Source organism: Thalassophryne amazonica, chromosome 20 (genome assembly GCF_902500255.1).
Source record: "Thalassophryne amazonica chromosome 20, fThaAma1.1, whole genome shotgun sequence".
NCBI lineage: Eukaryota > Metazoa > Chordata > Actinopteri > Batrachoidiformes > Batrachoididae > Thalassophryne > Thalassophryne amazonica.
In genome coordinates this window covers 59,726,274-59,745,936 of record NC_047122.1, presented here as the reverse complement: position 1 = coordinate 59,745,936, position 19,663 = coordinate 59,726,274, and the positions used below count along the sequence as shown (strand labels likewise).

At 41.2% G+C, this 19,663-nt stretch overlaps 1 protein-coding gene across 2 annotated transcripts; it reads left to right on the top strand.

The window, feature by feature from the left end:
• Positions 1-55: 55 nt before the first annotated feature.
• tert (telomerase reverse transcriptase) lies at positions 56-19,235 on the top strand. 2 transcript variants are annotated; one of them, XM_034160849.1, is made up of 16 exons: positions 56-306; positions 2,885-4,175; positions 4,252-4,441; positions 4,519-4,672; positions 4,739-4,906; positions 7,239-7,400; positions 7,480-7,581; positions 7,698-7,783; positions 7,995-8,111; positions 10,169-10,240; positions 11,119-11,307; positions 11,540-11,666; positions 15,511-15,572; positions 16,811-16,935; positions 17,035-17,172; positions 18,755-19,234. In XM_034160849.1, the coding sequence occupies exons 1-16, from the start codon at positions 88-90 to the stop codon at positions 18,856-18,858; spliced, it is 3,306 nt and encodes a 1,101-aa protein (XP_034016740.1). In that variant the 5' UTR covers positions 56-87; the 3' UTR covers positions 18,859-19,234. The 2 variants fall into 2 exon arrangements, with proteins under 2 accessions (XP_034016740.1, XP_034016739.1); XM_034160848.1 differs by having other exon boundaries at positions 16,811-17,172; positions 18,755-19,235.
• The last annotated feature ends 428 nt before the right edge of the window (positions 19,236-19,663 follow it).

Genomic DNA, 19,663 nt, shown 5'->3' with positions numbered 1-19,663 from the left:
CCTTTATCTGATTGGATCGTTCTCGAGAGCGACATTCTGATTGGCTGTAACTGAAGCCGGGCGCTTATAATCAACAGAGTCGTAGGCATGATGTCTGTGACTGATATGTCCCGGGTGCTGGACATTCTTCGTTTATTATATCGTCATGTGGAGACTCTAGAGGATTTTGTAGACAGTATCGTGTTCAGAGAAGGACAGAAAGAAGCGCTTATCCAGCAGTCAGACACAAATCGCTTCAAGTCGTTCGTCCGAGGCGTGTTGGTCTGCTTCGACGACAAACTGCAGCAAGTCCCAAGCTGTAACGAGGTACTTTTCCGTCCCTGCTTTCTGTGTTATAAGGTGTTACTAAAAGCAAGCAAGCTGCTACTTCGCAGCATTTTACTTGTTAGTCTACAAAGCCGAATTTAGAACAAGCAACAGTGACCTCTAGTGGCCACAAGGACCTTGCCTTGAGCAACAAGGCTTCATAACTCAGGGTGCACATAACTGGTACTCATGGTGCTTGTGTATGCTAAGCATCATTGATGCGATCCATCATTGCTTCCTTTGTGTTTTCTGCTGCACATCATTTATTTTTAGCATGCACATGGACCATGAGTACCAGTTATGTGCATGCCTGTTCATAAATCAACATGCAAACAAGCACATATGTGAATCACCATGTAAATAGTTATGAATATGAATGAACGAAATCTTTATTTTGAAAACGTAAACAGATTAAAAGCGAGGGGAAAAAACCAACACAAACAGTGAAGCAAGTACCTGCAAAAATTTGCAGAATAACTGCACATTATGATATTAAAACTAAACATGCCCAAAAATAGAATGCTCATTGATCCTTGTCTGTATTTTTCAGAATCCAAAATTTCAAAGCTGAACATGCGCTGCAGTAGTTTTTATGAAGTTACAGATTTAACGATTTTGTGGACCCACTCACTGTCAGACTCCATTAATCCTGTGCTTGTGTAGTAGAAATCTGTGGAATTCAAGCACCACACTGGAAATAAGCTTAGTTTAAGTTTATGCTTTTATTTGTTATCCTGGTTTTTAATGTCATATTTACATGTTCCATGTTTGTATGCATTATTTGCTGAATAAACAAACAAACAAAAAAAAAATACAGATGCTTAGGAAATCTTACAAATGCCTAAGTTTCATAATCAGAGCTTTCAAGTTGAGATTCACTTGAGTTATTTTCCCACTGTTAAATTCTCCTGGTTCTTATTGTAATACTGCCCCTTACAAAGAACAAAATCGATATATTCCTCAGTTTGAATTTATTGAAAGTCACGCTGAAAACCAGGCCCGGGTCCCCAGAGACACAGCCCACACAGAATTCCATCTTCTGAAGACCCCGAACATGGCCGACAAGTGGGTTGTTATACAACACAATGTAGGCGGTACAGTGGGTGTGTTTTAGTCTCACAAACCTAATCTTACCGGCTCCCCACAGACAGAGGGAAGCCCTCCCTTTATCTGAAACGTGCGCATGCATAATGGAAGTGAAACTTAACTCATCTGTTGAGACTTTGAACCAGGTTCCAGGCACTTCTAAACAGATAACAAAAGCAAATACTTGATAACTAACATAAAATAATACAATAAGGCGTTAGTACAGATATTATCCAACACCCCAAATCTTGTCTTGCAGGGCATAGTGGTGAACTGCTGGAGAATGTCATGCATTAGCATGAGAGCGTGACAGCATGTTGAGTCTCACACCAAATGCGTGAGACCTGACAGGACCGCTTTAAATGCATGAGTCTCATGCCAGTCTCATGAGACTTGACAGGTCTGCATAATGCTTCATTTTCATGCTCTCATATAAAAACGACAGCCACAGTGCTTTCTCTGCAAGGAACAACCTTTTGCATGCTCAGCCAAGGTTTATGTTCCAGACACAGACTATTCCATTCTTATAACTTGCAGACAGACAGTAGTTATCTCGTAGACGCAGCTGTGAACCAATGTTGTTATTTTGTTTCAGCTGTTTACCTTCTTGTGAAATTGCTAACATTATGCCTCTCGGTGCTCAGTGTCTGTATTAACCACACCCCTTGAGGTGAGTTTTGTTTCCGGGGCTTAAATGTGCTGACGGAGAGGGCAGGACTTGCCTCTCACCCTCCCGCACACTTTGTACTCTGTGTGAACGGTGGAGACTTCAAGCTTGAATAAATTACCAAAAGACCGCCAGGAGGTTTAAAGTGTTTATTTCACTGTGTCAACATGGTAGGGAACATTTTCTTCCACACTTGCCCTGCTAATAATGGGGAAAGTGTCTGATGACCTGATGATGAAATTCTGACCACATAGATTTGGGTGCACATTTCTAGCTGTCCTCCTTCCTGTTGATGATGCTAATGTCTCGGGGTCCTCAACCTTTGATACGGAGAGTCGAGCCTAACCAATAGGATTTTTTTTTTTTTTGTGGGGCTGATACCAATATTATGTACTAAAAAAAAATTAACAATACGATATATCTGTCAATATATGCAAAAAAGTGGCAGTGATTAATAAGATTTTGTTATTAAACCTTAATGAGAAAGAAATCAATAAGGGTTTGATGTCATTATGTGAGCAGAAAGAAATCGTTATATCTTCTGTTCAAACTGCTCAGTATCCAGGGTCAGCTTGGGGAACATATTGACTCTTTCAAATACTTTGGAATAGAATTAGACACCTGTCTCCACTTCTCTCAGCATGCTGACTCTGTGAACAAAAAAGCACAGCAGCACCTACACCTGCTGAGGAAACTGAGGACTTTTCAACAACCAGCCAACATACATCACACTGCTTTAACTCATATTGGCAGTCGCTGTCTTGCATCTCTTTCTTGAGTTTTCTTGCGCATAATGAAACCTGTTTTAACTTGTCTCCCCCACAGATCTGCAGTTTATCAGAGTTATTAGCCTTTGTTCTGAACAGTCTGAAGCGGAAGAGAAAAAGAAATGTCTTGGCACATGGCTACAGTCTTCACTCCCTCTCTCAGGAAAAACGAGATGCTGACCTCTTCAAATTCCAAGGTGACATCACACAAAGCGCTGCCTACATCCATGGCAGTGACCTTTGGAAGAAAGTCGCAGTACGTCTGGGCACAGACATCACACGTTACCTGTTGGAGAGCTGCTCTGTGTTTGTGTCGGTGCCTCCTTCATGTGTTTTTCAGGTTTGTGGAGTTCCTGTCTATGACAGGGTGTCCACAACTGGTGCCAGCTCTGGGTTTTATCTCCAAGCACGATCCAGGATGTGTAAAAGTAGGCCGTTAAGAAGATGTCAAGGTTTGATGAACTTGAAAAGGAAAATTGGGAATCCTAAAGACACTAAGAAGAGGATCAGAAGGGAAGTCCGAGTGGGGAAGAGAAAACGCAGTCAGAATGAAGAGGAGGAAGTCATCAATTTGAGAAAAAGGAGGCGTTTGGAGCAGCGTGGTTCCACAGTGGGAGTACAGCTGGATTGTTCTAAAACAGTGGCAGAAGAGCTTCTTGTCTCAGGGGACGCAACAGTATCTACAAAGCCTTTGGAAAATCGTGCTTCTTCTAAACCACATGTCGAAAAGTTCACACCTATGATTCCCTCGGAGGGAGAACCCAGCTGGAGATCGGGTCTTTTCCCACCACGACCTCCTTCACAGTGTTTTATCCGCACACTGGGAATATTGTATGGTGGGAAGGGCATGCATGGCTTCATTCTTAACAGGAAGAAGAAAACTACCGAAGGCTTTAAAAGGCTACAAGGACGAGATTTGTTAAGGATAATCTTCTTCGAGGGATTGACGTATCTCAATGGAGTAGAGAGAAAGCCAAAGAAACTCCCAAGGCGGTTTTTTAAGATGGTTCCTCTGTTTAATCAGCTGTTGCACCAGCACAGGAGATGTCCTTACAGCAGAATACTACAGCAGATGTGTCCACTGCTGGAGGACAGAGGCGTGGGACAGAGGGACTTACGTTCTCTCTTGCCTCATCACTGTGCTTCTCACCGGGTCTACTTGTTTGTCAGGCATTGTCTCGGCTACGTGGTCCCAGAGGAGATATGGGGGTCTGACCACAACAGACTTCATTTCTTTGTCAGAGTCAGGAGCTTCCTGCGCAGTGGCAAGTTTGAAAAGTTCTCTCTGTCAGAGATCATGTGGAATATGAAGGTAAATGACTGTGACTGGCTGAAGGTCAGCCTGACAGGTGAGATGATCACTGGTGGTAAATGTTTATTTAGCAGATGGTTTGACGTGTGTAAATGAACCAATCTTATCCACAGGACGCGTCCCTCCTAGTGAGCTCTCATATCGGACACAGGTCCTGGGTCAGTTCCTGGCTTGGCTCCTGGACGGGTATGTTGTAGGGCTGGTCCGAGCTTGTTTCTTTGTCACAGAGAGCGTGGGGCAAAAGAACACGCTGAAGTTCTACAGACAAGACGTCTGGGCAAAACTACAAGCGCTGGCATTCAGGTACAGAAATGTTGCACGTATTTATGGAGTGTAGTGGCACAAACTCGCAAAATGACACTCTTACTTGTGGTGTTTAGCGGTCATCTCTCCAAGGGCCAGATGGAGGAACTGACTCCAGCTCAGGTGGCGTCACTCCCAAAATCCACCATCGTCTCCCACCTTCGCTTCATTCCCAAGACTGATAGCATGAGGCCTATCACACGAGTCATCGGAACTGAGCCAAAAACTAGAGTACGTTTTGATAGTTACATCCCTGTTGTCAGCATATTGATTTAAGGCATTTCATCTCACCTGTAGGTCTACCAAGGGCGTGTTCGAGATCTGCTGGATATGCTCCGGGCATGTGTGCGTGCTACCCCATCCCTGTTGGGCTCCACAGTGTGGGGAATGACGGATATCCACAAAGCTTTGCGATCTTTGGCTCTGGCCCAGAAGGGAAAGCCGCAGCCTCTTTACTTTGTTAAGGTTGGTTTTCAGACCACAACATTAACATTCTGGCCTGGTAGTGGTCAAGTATATAGTTCCACTTGTGTGAAAGCTGTGTACTGTGAGATACATTTCTGCTGAGGTTTGTACAAGCTCAAGTCAGGGGAAGTTGTGAATTGGATTTCTATTTTACTGCAGCCCAGATGACCCAAAGATATTTCAAGATATTTGTTGTGTGGTACTGTATGGTAAATCTGTGTCAAGCAGGCAATTCACAAAAACTGAGTGATCATCCTGGAAGGGGACTAGTGAGGGAAGCCACCAAGACACCCAGGCAGCTCTGAAGGAGTTATAGGCTCGTGTGGTTGTAGTTGTGTCTTGCATCACCAGTTACACAGCTTTATGGTGAAGGAGAGTTTTTTAAAAACAAAAAAAGCACATGAGAAAGTTTAGCTGGAGTTTGCCAGAAGGCACATGGGGAAACCTGAGCCCAGATTTGATTGCTTTTCCTCTTTTACAGTCCTTCTCTTCACTCCAACATGAAGTAAGGGCACTGCAGTTAGCCTGTAACTATTTCAGCCGACCCTCGTAGGTTTGCATTTTTTTTGCTCGCTATTTCTGGGCCTGGTTTCATAAAGCAGTTTAATCTTATACTTTACTAAACTGACTTAGTCGACTATGGTTAGTCGCCCAACATTATCCGTCTAATCAGAGTTTCACACCGATGGCTGCCTTACGTTAGTCAACGATTTTCACGGGCATAACAGCCCCACGAGTGCCGTTGCCACGAAACGCCTCCGATGTGCACGTTTTGTTTATTTCCAGTTTGGTCATTGTCATGACCTATTCAGCTTTTGTTTCGTTAACTTTATTAACATTTTCTGATAATGCGAGTGACGTAGGGGTGCTCTTGAGTGTTCGATCAAGTGATGGTACATGATAGCCACCATTTTTTGAGGTAAGACACTGAAGTTTGGCCAACTAAAATAAGAATAATCTACTCTGTACCAAGCTAAAAACTTTAGTCTGGTAACGCGAAACTTTAGCCGACTAAGCGCTAAAGGTGGGACAAAGTCACTCTCAAGTCATGAATCAGCAAATCCCAAGTCAAGTCTCAAGTCATAATGACCACCAATTGTTTGCAAGCTGACTTGAGACTTGACTTGGGACTTGCAGATTGATGACTTGAGAATGACTTGACAGTGACTTAAGCCCCTTTCACACTGGGCCTGCTTCGAGTTGCTTCATGCGGTGTCATGACGACACAGGAATGTCTGCGTTCGGTGCACGCAGCAGGGGGGCAGAGAGGAGGTGAGGACGCAGGGGAGAACCTGCAGCTAGACTGTGCAGTCTGATTTTTCTTCTAGTTTATATTTGTTCTTGTGCAGGGCTGCAAATCTACACTCTGATTTCTGTTATAGTTTGTCTTTCTTCCTTTAACTGGGAGCTCTGTACGCACGAATGAACCGTCCGTGTGTAAATGTGGAGATGTCTGGAGATATACTTGATGTGGACATGTCCTGTCTCTGGCAATCAGTCTGTGAGTAGGACTTAATGTCCTTTTTTGTCCTTTATTTAACACAATTATGAGAGAGTTTGAGGGGAGAGCGAGGAACTGCCTGCAGCCAGCCTGTTTTTTTTTTCTTTTAATTGTTCACATGTGCGTGTGCAAACGAATTGCCATGAGTGGACTGGAGATGTCTGGACTTTTTACTGGATGTGGACATGTCCTGTGTCTGGCAATCAGTCTGTGAGCAGGACTCTTATGGACTTTATTTAAATACAGTTGTGAGAGAATTTAAAAGTGAGTAGCTGCAGCAGCAGCCAGGCTGCAATCAGCATTTTTTTTCTGTGCTCTTTTGAGCGTGTAGTTTTGCTACATTGTGTACACAGTATAAAAACAGTCCTGCGTGATTTATACTTCGGGAACAATGGAACACAGTAGGAATCATAAATTGGCATTGGGTAACGTTGTATTGTGAGGGTGTGGCTTCCGGTCACATAAGTACCGTTGCTTTGCCCTGACTTGCGTTGAAACCATTTCCTTTCTACATCCTGTGCGCAATGCAGGAAAAAAAATTAAACATGTTTAATTTTTGGTGTCTGATTCGCTTCGTCGTTTGTGTCAGTCACGGTGTTCTGCCGTTGAGCTACATCGTCTTGGCACTGGGTTGCTTCAATGTGGCGTCGTCTTGACGCTGCACGACGCAACTCGAAGTGGGCCCGGTGTGAAAGGGGCTTTACTCCCACCTCTGTCAACTGCAACGACTAAAGTCAAAAAATGAGTCGACTATGTGAGTTTATTTGACTGATCAAGATTAGACGTCTTTATGAAACCAGGCCCTGGTGTTTCTGCTCTTCTGTGTTTAAGGCGGATGTTAGCGGGGCTTATGAGAGTTTGCCTCATGATAAACTTATCGAGGTGATCGATCAGACTGTCTCCCCTTTCCGGGACAAAGTGTTTACCGTACGTCGCTACGCCAAGATCTGGGCAGATGCTCACGAGGGGCTGAAAAAGTCCTTTGTTCAACAGGTACCTGCTTAGATGCAAACATGTTTATGTCCATGTGATATTTGAATTGAACAGTATTTTTTCTTTTTTGTAAATGCAGGCAGAGTTTCTGGAAGGCAACATGGACTCCGTCAGTATGAAAGGATTTGCGATGTCCCTGCAGAGACAGGGCAAAGCTCATCATTCCATATTGATAGAGCAGGTGTGAATGTCATATTTTAGATATGCAAGTTTTGGCTCTATGTACACAAGTGAATTCTTTTTTAAAATCCTAAAGTGTGTAGTCCATCAGCACCTCATTGCTTTTCTTCTTTCCAGCATTTCTGCTCAGATTATCGTGGCAGAGAGGCGTTGCATTTCTTCACACAGATGCTAACTGGCAGTGTTGTACAATTTGGGAAGAAGTGAGCATCTTCTTGATTATTATTATTATTTTTTACCAGCTATATTATGACAAGAGCAGACTGTGACTTATTGACATCCTGCTGCAGTGAGGTTGCATGAGTGCATTCTTTTGATGGAAACTGAAAGTCACTATTAGTACAACCTAACTTTTTTGATTGCTTTGAGCTTGAACTTAATAGTGATTTTTTTTTTAAACCTTTTTTCTGGCAGAACGTACCGTCAGCATCGAGGGATTCCTCAGGGATCAGTAGTATCCAGTTTGCTCTGCTGTCTTTGCTACGGCCACATGGAAAATGTTCTGTTCAAAGGCATTCCTGGAAACAAAGGGTAATCTGTTTTTTCATCAGGTCCACTATTCAGAATGTAGTGACCAATCAGCAACAACAGGGGGCAGACCTTTACTATAGTGGCTAACCATCTGTTGCAGTGGCTACACATGAACGGCAAAGAGTGCATTTTATGCACAATACGGACTTGTTTGTGATGACAAATGTGACATTCACCCATAATTCTTCTTCTCTTTCATTTTTCATTTATTTATTTATTTGAAACAGGGACAGTGCACAATATACATTATCCTTAAATAGGAGAGATGCATTATGCCAGGTTGTAGCACACGTGCTAATTTCCACCTGTAGTCTAGTCTAGTCTAGTCACTAGACATGCTGATGAAAAACAATTAAAAAGAGGAAATTTACAATATATTACATTAAATTTTTAAAATTACAGACAGTGTCCAAAGCACATGACATTAGATCACACTATGGTTAGTTGTTTCCGAGTTCAAGGATATGAAAGTTTTTAACGGCGGAGCAGCAGTGCCATGAATGATTTTAAACAACAAACATAAATTTGAGTACATGATTGAATTTTCAAAGCTCAGAATATTACTTTGAGAGTATGTGACAATGATGAAATAAACGTTTTTTCTTATCATGAATCTTGAGAGAGCTTTTATAAAGTGATTGAAGAGGCCTAAGGGCAGTTTTGCACGCCTGTGACCAACTTGTCATACAGTAACGAAAATGTGGTATAATCGTTGCATTAAGATATACATTAGAAGCTTTGATGGTAAGAGAGTTTCGAATGTATCTATAATTTGACAAATTAAATTTTAATTTAAATTTTAATCAGATTTATGAAGAAATTTCCCTTTGCCTTTCTAAGGTGCATAGTAACTTTATTTTCGCAAGTTTCTTCTTCTTTCGGCTGTTTCCCTTAGGGGGCGCCACAGCAGAGTAATCGTTTCCATCTCACCCTGTCCTCTGTATCTTCCTCTGTCACACCAACCACCTGCATGTCCTCTCTCAGCACATCCATAAACCTCCTCTTTGGCCTCCCTCTTTTCCTCCTGCCTGGTGGCTCCATCCTCAGCATCCTTCTCCCTATATACCCTTTGTCCCTCCTCTGCACATGTCTAAACCATCTCAGTCTCACATCTCTGACTTTGTCTCCAAACTGTCACACCTGAGCTGTCCCTCTGATATGTTCATTCCTAATCTTGTCCATTCTCATCACTCCCAAACAGAATTGCAACATCTTCAGCTCTTCCTCCTCCAGCTCTGCCTCCTGTCTTTTTGCTAGTGACACCGTCTCTAAGCCGTACAACATAGCTGGTCTCACTACTGTCTTGTAGACTTTCCTCTTCACTCTTGCTAATATTCTTCGGTCACAGATCACACCTGCCACCTTTCTCCACCCACTCCACCCTGCCTGCACTCTCACCTTCACCTCTCTACTACACTCTCCATTACTTTGGACAGTTGACCCCAAGTATTTAAATTCATCTAATTTCACCACTTCTACTCCTTGTAACCTCACTATTCCACCGGACTCCCTCTCATTCACACACTGATTTTCATTCTCCTTCTCTCCAGAGCATATCTCCCCCTTTCCAGGCTAAACTCAACTTCTTTCAGTTTCTAATAGATTTTAATTCTGATGACTTTGTTTGATTTATCTATGTACTGTTCAGAATGACAGAATTTAGAATTTGGGGAAAATATAGACTTTTGGAGGTGAAAACAATCCACCCAAAATGGGGCGTGTTCCTGATTTGCATGGTTGCTGAAGGTTGAAAAAATATTTGCCAAAATAAGACAGCGTTCAAGAAAACACCCACATCGTCATACAGATTTTGGAACAGAACCTCAACAAACAGCAAATATATTTACTGCTGTAAACATTTCACCTGATAGATCAGGTTTCTTTCAGAAGTGTGTTTACTCAATAGTGCAAATACTAAAATGACTCAAAACCTTATAGCCATCTGTAAAGAATTTTATTCATAGTGTGTCTGTAAGTTTCTTCAGTTGTATAGTTTTAGGAAATAGAGATTACCTCTGCGTCACTGAGTGTTTTGTTTTTTCTTTCTGTTTTTGCAGGTGTTTGATGAGATTGGTGGATGATTTTCTTCTGATCACTCCAGACCAACACCAAGCACAAACCTTTCTCATGTATGACGTACACACACAGCATATTACTGATTTCTAATGAGCACCAGTTAAAGACAAAGCTCCAGAAATATTATAGTACCATAATTTCCGGACTATAGAGCGCACCTGAATATTAGCTGCACCCACCAATTTTAAAAAGAAAAAAAAAATTACATAATTATGCCGCACTTATCTATAAACCGCGGGTCTCCACATTGTAACTTGAGATAGAATTTATACAGAAAGATTTAATCAAATATGTACCATAACTGTTTTTTTTGCCTGAAGGTGTTATAGACGTAAATATTGACATGCACATCATTCAGCGCATGCACGGTGTCGCACGATGTCTCTGCTCCACACGGAGAACTGAGTAATTTTAACTTTTTCTTGAGATTTCATCACATGCAGCCATGATCACCTGGTGTCTGTGGTAAATTGGACGTGAATGAGGCGCTGTGAATTTTTCAACTTGTTGCGCAAAGACAGAGACCCGGTGGGGAAGGGTTTGGGGGGGGGGGGGGGGGGGGGGGTTAGGGTTAGGGCTGATCTGATGGCACAACTCTGGCACTTTGACTTTTCTTCAGCCACCAGAAGGAATTAAAGTATGATGAATCTCCTAAAATGAACAGGTAAGACCTTATATTTGCTCTGTGTGTGAATTTACACCGTGTGAGGAACGCAGCTTTCAGGAAATCAATTGAATGCATCAATTAGAAAGACTGTAAAAAAATCCTTAATTTAGCCCCATCATTGTTTAAGCCACAGTGTTCAAAGCATGTGAAAAAAGTAGCCACTTATAGTCTGGAAATTACGGTATTTTTCAGGATAATCCATCTGACATAATGCCATTCTGAGTTTTCGACTTATCAAATTAAGATTTTCAATGTTCTGTGTAGGACCTTGGTGGCCGGGGTTCCAGAATACGGTCTGGTGGTCAATCCACAGAAGGTGGTGGTCAACTTTGAAGTGTCTGGAAGTGATGGAGCTTGTCCTGATGTCCAGAGTCTTCCCCCTCATTGCCTCTTCCCCTGGTGTGGATTGCTGCTGGACACACACTCATTGGACGTCCATAAAGATTACTCCAGGTGAATCATCCTGCCACTTTAAATTGTAGTGTGGAATTTTTACAGTTTGAAACTGGTACATTGGACCTGCCCTCTCAGAGGCAACTCTTAGTTAAGGTAACATGAATGGATTAGTATGTTTTTTGTTTGTTTGTTTTTTACAAATATTGTATAAAATGCAAGCTCAAATGCAAGAAAAAAATCAAACCTTGTAATTCTTAATGCGTTTGTGTGTGTGTTGGATGTCTCTCAGCTATGCAGTCGTCTCTCTGCGCTATAGCCTGACTTTGGGCTATTTTCGCTGTGCTGGACAACAAATGAGGAGGAAGCTGATGAGTCTCCTCAGGCTCAAATGTCATCCTTTGTTCCTGGACATTAAGGTCAGAGAAATTACGATATACATGCCTAGGCTTTTCCAAAAAACAAAACAAAAAAAGCCTAGGCATGCACCCCGCAACATGCAGTGAGTGAACAAGTAACTAAATGAGTCCGTCCTTTCACGTTTAACACGATGGGTCAGAAGCAAAACTCATCTTGTATGGTTCTGAATTTAAAGGGAATGTAATGAGAACAACTCACTCACTCATCTTCAACCGCTTACTCCAGTTAAGGGTCACGGGGACTGGAGCCGATCCCAGCAGTCATAGTGCGTGAGGCGGGGTACACCCTGGACAGGATGCCAGTCTGTCGCAGGACCACATATAGACAAACAAACTCATTCACACCCACACGCACACCTTTGGACAATTTAAAGTTTCCAATCCACCTAACTTTCCTGTCTTTGGATGTGGGAGGAAACCCACACAAACATGTGGCGAACATGCAAACTCCACACAGAAAGGCCACAGGTCAATCAATCAATCAATTTTTTTATATAGCGCCAAATCACAACAAACAGTTGCCCCAAGGCGCTTTATATTGTAAGGCAAGGCCATACAATAATTATGTAAAACCCCAACGGTCAAAACGACCCCCTGTGAGCAAGCACTTGGCTACAGTGGGAAGGGAAAAACTCCCTTTTAACAGGAAGAAACCTCCAGCAGAACCAGGCTTAGGGAGGGGCAGTCTTCTGCTGGGACTGGTTGGGGCTGAGGGAGAGAACCAGGAAAAAGACATGCTATGGAGGGGAGCAGAGATCGATCACTAATGATTAAATGCAGAGTGGTGCATACAGAGCAAAAAGAGAAAGAAACAGTGCATCATGGGAACCCCCCAGCAGTCTACGTCTATAGCAGCATAACTAATGGATGGTTCAGGGTCACCTGATCCAGCCCTAACTATAAGCTTTAGCAAAAAGGAAAGTTTTAAGCCTAATCTTAAAAGTAGAGAGGGTGTCTGTCTCCCTGATCTGAATTGGGAGCTGGTTCCACAGGAGAGGAGCCTGAAAGCTGAAGGCTCTGCCTCCCATTCTACTCTTACAAACCCTAGGAACTACAAGTAAGCCTGCAGTCTGAGAGCGAAGCGCTCTATTGGGGTGATATGGTACTACGAGGTCCCTAAGATAAGATGGGACCTGATTATTCAAAACCTTATAAGTAAGAAGAAGAATTTTAAATTCTATTCTAGAATTAACAGAAGCCAATGAAGAGAGGCCAATATGGGTGAGATATGCTCTCTCCTTCTAGTCCCCGTCAGTACTCTAGCTGCAGCATTTTGAATTAACTGAAGGCTTTTTAGGGAACTTTTAGGACAACCTGATAATAATGAATTACAATAGTCCAGCCTAGAGGAAATAAATGCATGAATTAGTTTTTCAGCATCACTCTGAGACAAGACCTTTCTGATTTTAGAGATATTGCATAAATGCAAAAAAGCAGTCCTACATATTTGTTTAATATGCGCTTTGAATGACATATCCTGATCAAAAATGACTCCAAGATTTCTCACAGTATTACTAGAGGTCAGGGTAATGCCATCCAGAGTAAGGATCTGGTTAGACACCATGTTTCTAAGATTTGTGGGGCCAATTACAATAACTTCAGTTTTATCTGAGTTTAAAAGCAGGAAATTAGAGGTCATCCATGTCTTTATGTCTGTAAGACAATCCTGCAGTTTAGCTAATTGGTGTGTGTCCTCTGGCTTCATGGATAGATAAAGCTGGGTATCATCTGCGTAACAATGAAAATTTAAGCAATACCGTCTAATAATACTGCCTAAGGGAAGCATGTATAAAGTGAATAAAATTGGTCCTAGCACAGAACCTTGTGGAACTCCATAATTAACTTTAGTCTGTGAAGAAGATTCCCCATTTACATGAACAAATTGTAATCTATTAGACAAATATGACTCAAACCACCGCAGCGCAGTGCCTTTAATACCTATGGCATGCTCTAATCTCTGTAATAAAATTTTATGGTCAACAGTATCAAAAGCAGCACTGAGGTCTAACAGAACAAGCACAGAGATGAGTCCACTGTCCGAGGCCATAAGAAGATCATTTGTAACCTTCACTAATGCTGTTTCTGTACTATGATGAATTCTGAAACCTGACTGAAACTCTTCATATAGACCATTCCTCTGCAGATGATCAGTTAGCTGTTTTACAACTACCCTTTCAAGAATTTTTGAGAGAAAAGGAAGGTTGGAGATTGACCTATAATTAGCTAAGATAGCTGGGTCAAGTGATGGCTTTTTAAGTAATGGTTTAATTACTGCCACCTTAACAGGTGGGACTAGATTGCATGACCTTCTTGCTGTCAGACACTGATCCAATGAGAACAATCGGATTTTAAAATTTAGTGAATTTTTATGCATCAGATCAATCCAAAAACCAACCGTGCTTCACTCGACTGCATAATTAATTGGTTCACATTCATGTGTTTGGGTCTTCAGCTCAGCTTCTGTACATTAGACGTGTAGAGCTTATTTAAAGTACGTCCCTCCTTTAAAAGATACACAGAATAGTGAAGGCAAAGTCCTTAGCAGACTGACGGTGGAAGGATTATGTGCCTCAAGGTAATTGTCAGGCACAGCCTTCAACTGCCCAACAAAATGACTCATGCCCCCCACATACCCCAAGTATACATAAAAACATCTGCGTTAAGAGTTTCTAATCGATTAACACACATACTAAGTTACTAGTACATCTATCATGTCACTTATAAATGAGATTTACAGCTTTCCAGCCCGGTAATGACCCTTGACAGTGGAATTCCCATCCTTCAGTCGAGCATTGCACTTTGGACTTGACAGTGATTGTTCCACCTCCATTGTACTTTGCATTTCCTTTCTATGGCTAAATATAAATTTGTGCAGAGCGCCCACAGATTCCTACAATGCCATGAAAATATTGTCCATAAACACCTAAGTTCAACACTTTATGTTTAACAGATGTGTAAATTTCACTTCCATTAGTTATGGTGCTAATTAATCTTTCCCAAATGTCCGAAACATCAATTTAATGCTTTGTTTGTGAGGTTAATATGGGTGAAGTAGGAATAAAGGAACAGCACTTCAGAGTTTTGGAAAAAGAAGATGGCATCTTGGCTACAGTTGGACTCTTTGAAATGGAGCCATAATGAATTTTAATGTGTTCACTTTAGAAAGGCTCTGTGACCAGAGGATACATGCTCGGGGCAATTCCTCAATGGACAGTCCAAGTCCCTAACATGCTGTAGGGCAGGGGTGGCCAAGTTCGGTCCTCGAGAGCCACCTTCCTGACACTCTTAGTTGTCTCCCTGCTCCAACACACCTGAATCCAATGAAAGACTCGTTAGCAGACTTTTAATGAGCCTTTTAATGAGCGTCAGGAAGGTGGCTCTCGAGGACCGAATTTGGCCACCCCTGCTGTAGGGCAAGGTCTTCAATCCTCAACATGGATGTTTTAAAGCGTATATTGATCAGCAGATTATTTGTGATTGATTTGAATGACTTCATAATGAAGTCAAATTTAAAAACACCATTACAGACGTGTATTTACTTCTACATTCATATCGTGATCATGAGTTTATATACCCCACCTCTCACCATAGGACTGCTGGGATAGGCTCCAGCCCCCCTGTGACCCTTGGTTGGAGTAAGCGGGTATAGTAAATGAATGAATAAATTTATCCCATAGTGTTTGGAGGGTTAGCATCGGTTCACTGATGCCTTTCATTTTATTTTGGCTCTGGAGTTCCCAAACCTTGAGTGACGGTTCTTTTAAATCGTGTTGGATCACACACTGTTGGTGGAATCCTGCACGTCCATTAATGCTTTTATTAATAGTTTCACTTTCTTTCACAGACCAATTCTGTTGAGGCAGTCTACAAGAACATCTACAAGCTGGTCCTGCTTCATGCACGCAGGTAACCTTTTGATTCTTTTTTTTAAAAAAGTGATTAGACTCTAATAGTGTATTTTATCTTGTTACTTTTATACATTAATGTTATAATAACTCGTCGAGACAGACATTGTCAATAGTTTATTCTCCATAAATCACAATTATTGGTCAAAAGAGGACACAGAATCAGGTCTGATGGAGCACATGTGTGAGTGACTTGAGGCTAGATTTAGTATACTGTTGCCATACTGTGTCATTGTCTCTCTACTGTATTTATTTATTTATTATTATTATTTAATTAAACACCAATGACATGTCTATCTGTTTCATGAGTTGTATGCCTTCCAATGGCACCTGGCTGTAAAAGTGATGACGTTGTTGTTTAAATAGAGTAAGTAGTAAGTCCCTTCAGCTACTCCCTTGTTTTGCACTCGGGGTCGCCTCAGCAAATCCAAGGTGGATCTGCATGTTGAATTGGCACAAATTTTACACCGGATGCCCTTCCTGACGCAACTCCATATTACCTGGAAAAATGTGGTAGGGGTGGGATTTGAACCGGGAATCTTCCGCACTGAAACAAAGTGCATTAACCACTTGGCCACCACCCCTACTGTTGTTTAAATAGAGTGAGCACCGTATTTTCTGGAGTCTAAGTCGTATATGTTTTCTGTGTTATGGGCTCCTTAATTTGGGTTTTTTGTGCATTGTTGTAGTGTATTTTTTTATTCCTGGCATTTATTCTTTTATTGAGTTAATTTTGTTTCATGCTTTGATTCTTGGGAAAGTTCTATATAAATCATCATCATGATTACTATTATTAATAGCAAACTTGTGAATTTTCGGTATATAAATCACACCAGAGTATGAACTAGTAAAAAAAAAAAAGTGCAACTTATACTCTGGAAAATATGGTACTTATGCCATTCATGCATTATCTTTGCATTTAAAGAACATAGGTTTCTTTTTTTATCTCACTCTCCTCTTCATCTTCATCCGCTTATCCGGGATCAGGTGACGGGTTTCTCACTTTTTTTTTTTTTTTTTTTAAATGAAATGCCATAAAACATTTAGTACCTGCAAAAAGCTGCAGGGTGAGTGCTTTTTATCAGCACTGCACCTTTAAGGTTAAATGCACAATGGCATAGTTGTCAATCAGTAGCTGCCATAAACTAATTGTTTGTTTTTTTATTTCAGAATGTAAATATCCTAATGGACAGGTTTACTCTGTTTTTTTTTTTGTTGTTGTTGTTTGTTTTGTTTTAGGTTCCATGTTTGTGCCCAGAGTTTGCCCTTTGGTCAGACTGTTGCTAAGAATCCTGTCTACTTCCTGCAGATGATTTGGGACATGGCTGATTACGCAAATACTCTCATCAGGCTCAGCAACAAAGGAAACAGCTCTTTATCATACATCTGCAATCTCTTAGCTACAAATATATATGTAACTTTTTTTAAACTTTCTACATTTTCTCTCCTTCTGTTGTTTGTAGGTCTGGTTCTAGGCAGTCAGGCTCAAACAGGACTTCTGCAGTATGAAGCAGTAGAGCTGCTTTTCTGTCTCTCCTTTTTGCTGGTGCTGTCATCTCACCGTGCTCTTTACAAGGATATACTCCCACAGCTGCAGAAAAGTACGTCCTATCATTAAGCGCATTGATGTCAGTATCTTAGCACCTGTCACAGCACCATGAAAAAACCCCTGTGTTGTCAAGTATGGATCTCCTTTATCTTAACGAGGCACTCTGGGATTTTTCAACCTGGCCCCTATAATAGTCGCTTGAGTATTGAATTGGGACACTAGTGCTATCACAGGCTAAATGGCCATAAACGTGAACCTATGTGGGGATGCTAAAGGCCCCTTTACACAGGACAGTGCCATTTGAGACTTTGTTGTGCGTCCTTAAAATTTGCCAGGACACAGAAGACGTGAAAACACTTTTCCATGTAATTGTATCAGCATCCCTTGCGAGTCATTGTTGTCTCCTGTGGAGTTGGGGTGCTACAGATGATGCTACATTTCCAAAGAGCACAGAAAGATTTCAGAGTTTGTAGACACATATGCTGGATTTGAGCGGAGTTTGCTGTGGTCTAAAAGCATGACGTCATATTTCCTCAATGTCCGTTCACCAGGACATCAAACAACTCTGCTGTGCTTCCTTGCTGGGAGAGAGAGAGAGAGAGAGAGACATAATGAGCGCGCACACTCCATGTCTGTTTGTGCTGAATTGACACGGAACTTTGGTCAGTCAGAAGCCCAGAATGAACCATTGAACAGCCACAGGAAAAGTGGAAGACAAAGCACGCAGCCTGAGTTCCGCCCAACATTTTGAACACGCACAAAACGTTTTGGTGAACTCGGCGGACATTGCTGACAAGGAACTCATTTTATGCTTTATAATAGCACTTAATAAAATGAATTTTATTCATAAAAATCACAGCAAGCAGCCCCGATCATTTGTGCATTCATTCAGTGTCTGTTGGCCAACCACCGTGTCATTTGGCCATCTTCAAGCTTGTGTCTCTTCTGCGTTTGTTTGGAACATGCTCCATACTTCACTGTGACCATGACGTCCTGTGCTCTTCCACTGAGCATTCCTTGTATGACCATGGCGTGCGCTGTGCATTCCTTCAGCGTCCTGTGGTGTGCTCCCTGATTTTCTGGTTACACAAGGGACACAGAATGGACTCCATCCCCGTGTAACGGGGCTTAAGGTGATTGTCAGTGTATCAACATTTGATTTGTATGGACTTATTGGAAAGCAGTCTCACTACACATTGTTTGTTTGGCATTTATTCTTTTATTATTAGTTTATGTTGCTGTAATAATTTGATTCCTGTGAAAGTCTGTTATAAATAGTGATTTATTATTAACAAATGTGATTTTTATTCATTTATTTATGTATTTATTTATTTATTTTATAAGTTGCACTGGAGTTGCAGGAGAGGAAAAAAAACAACCAAAAACACTGTAAACTATAAACACTGTTTATATTCTAGAAAATAACTGGATTATGAGGTGCCAGGAAAGGCACACCCCTTATATGTGATGTATGGTTTGGATAAGTTGGTTTATAGACATTTGTCTCTGCAGTTAATGCAAACAGTTCAGGTTGAAGTTTAATCTTTGCCTTGTTGTACACAGATCCTATAGTACAGAATTTTTCTAACAGACTTTTACCAAGGATTTTGGAATAATTGTCCTCTTGTCTTCAGGGAAACGCAGCCTGGAGAAGCGTCTGGGAGACCTGAGGCTGGCCCGGATCAGGCAGGCCACTAACCCCAGGATCCCAACTGATTTCCTCCCCATCCAGACCTAAAGAACCAGCTTGTGCTGACTGACTTTTTTAGGTTAACAGAGAAATCCTTAACGACAAGAAGATTCCTTTAAACCTTAGCGTCTGTCTGTATAATGTGCATATGCATACAGTAAGTGTGCAAAATATTTAAAAGCTACTAAATATTTATTTATAAAGAAACAAATTGTGATGCGTTTGAGCCACTACAATACAATTTTCCTTTAGATGGTCTCCGATTTTTTTTTTTGTTTGTTATGTATTTAGGTTCATCAATATATATTTAAAAATACATTAAAATAGTTTGTTGTACAGCAATGAGTCATGCTCAGTGTGTTCATAAAGTGGCATTTTTGCAAAGACATATGTTACACCTTATATTTCATGTAATAAAATGGCAGGTTTTTAATGAAAAGATCACTCTCACTAGTTTTGAGTGTTTATTTTTCCATTCTGTGCCACACAATTTTAATGGTCTGCTCCCCTCTTTAAAAAAAAACTATGCAATTAATTTAGATGAACTGACCAGAAAAAAAGTGCATCTGCACACTCAGATCTGTGCAAAAAAAAAAATTTAATTTAATAATGCAAGCTTCCAGTTAGAGACCATCAAGCATAACAAGGAAACACGTGAACGCAGCAATACAAAAATCACTTGATTCATGACTGTCAAACATCAAGTACCTAATTATACACTGATGAATCAAATAAGTCAAAAATGGGTTCTTATGTAAACAAGCAGCTGCCATTATATAACAAAAAATAAAATGTATTACAGCAAAATACACAATATAATTTTTTATTAAATAGCAGAAATACCCATTGGTTA

Excerpts from the sequence above, each read along its gene's own strand:
- tert (XM_034160848.1), top strand. The coding sequence starts at position 88 with ATGATGTCTGTGACTGATATGTCCCGGGTGCTGGACATTCTTCGTTTA. Across the intron at positions 7,784-7,994 it reads GTTGTACAATTTGGGAAGAA|AACGTACCGTCAGCATCGAG; the intron begins GTGAGCATCTTC and ends TTTTTCTGGCAG. Across the intron at positions 11,667-15,510 it reads CTTTGTTCCTGGACATTAAG|ACCAATTCTGTTGAGGCAGT; the intron begins GTCAGAGAAATT and ends TTTCTTTCACAG.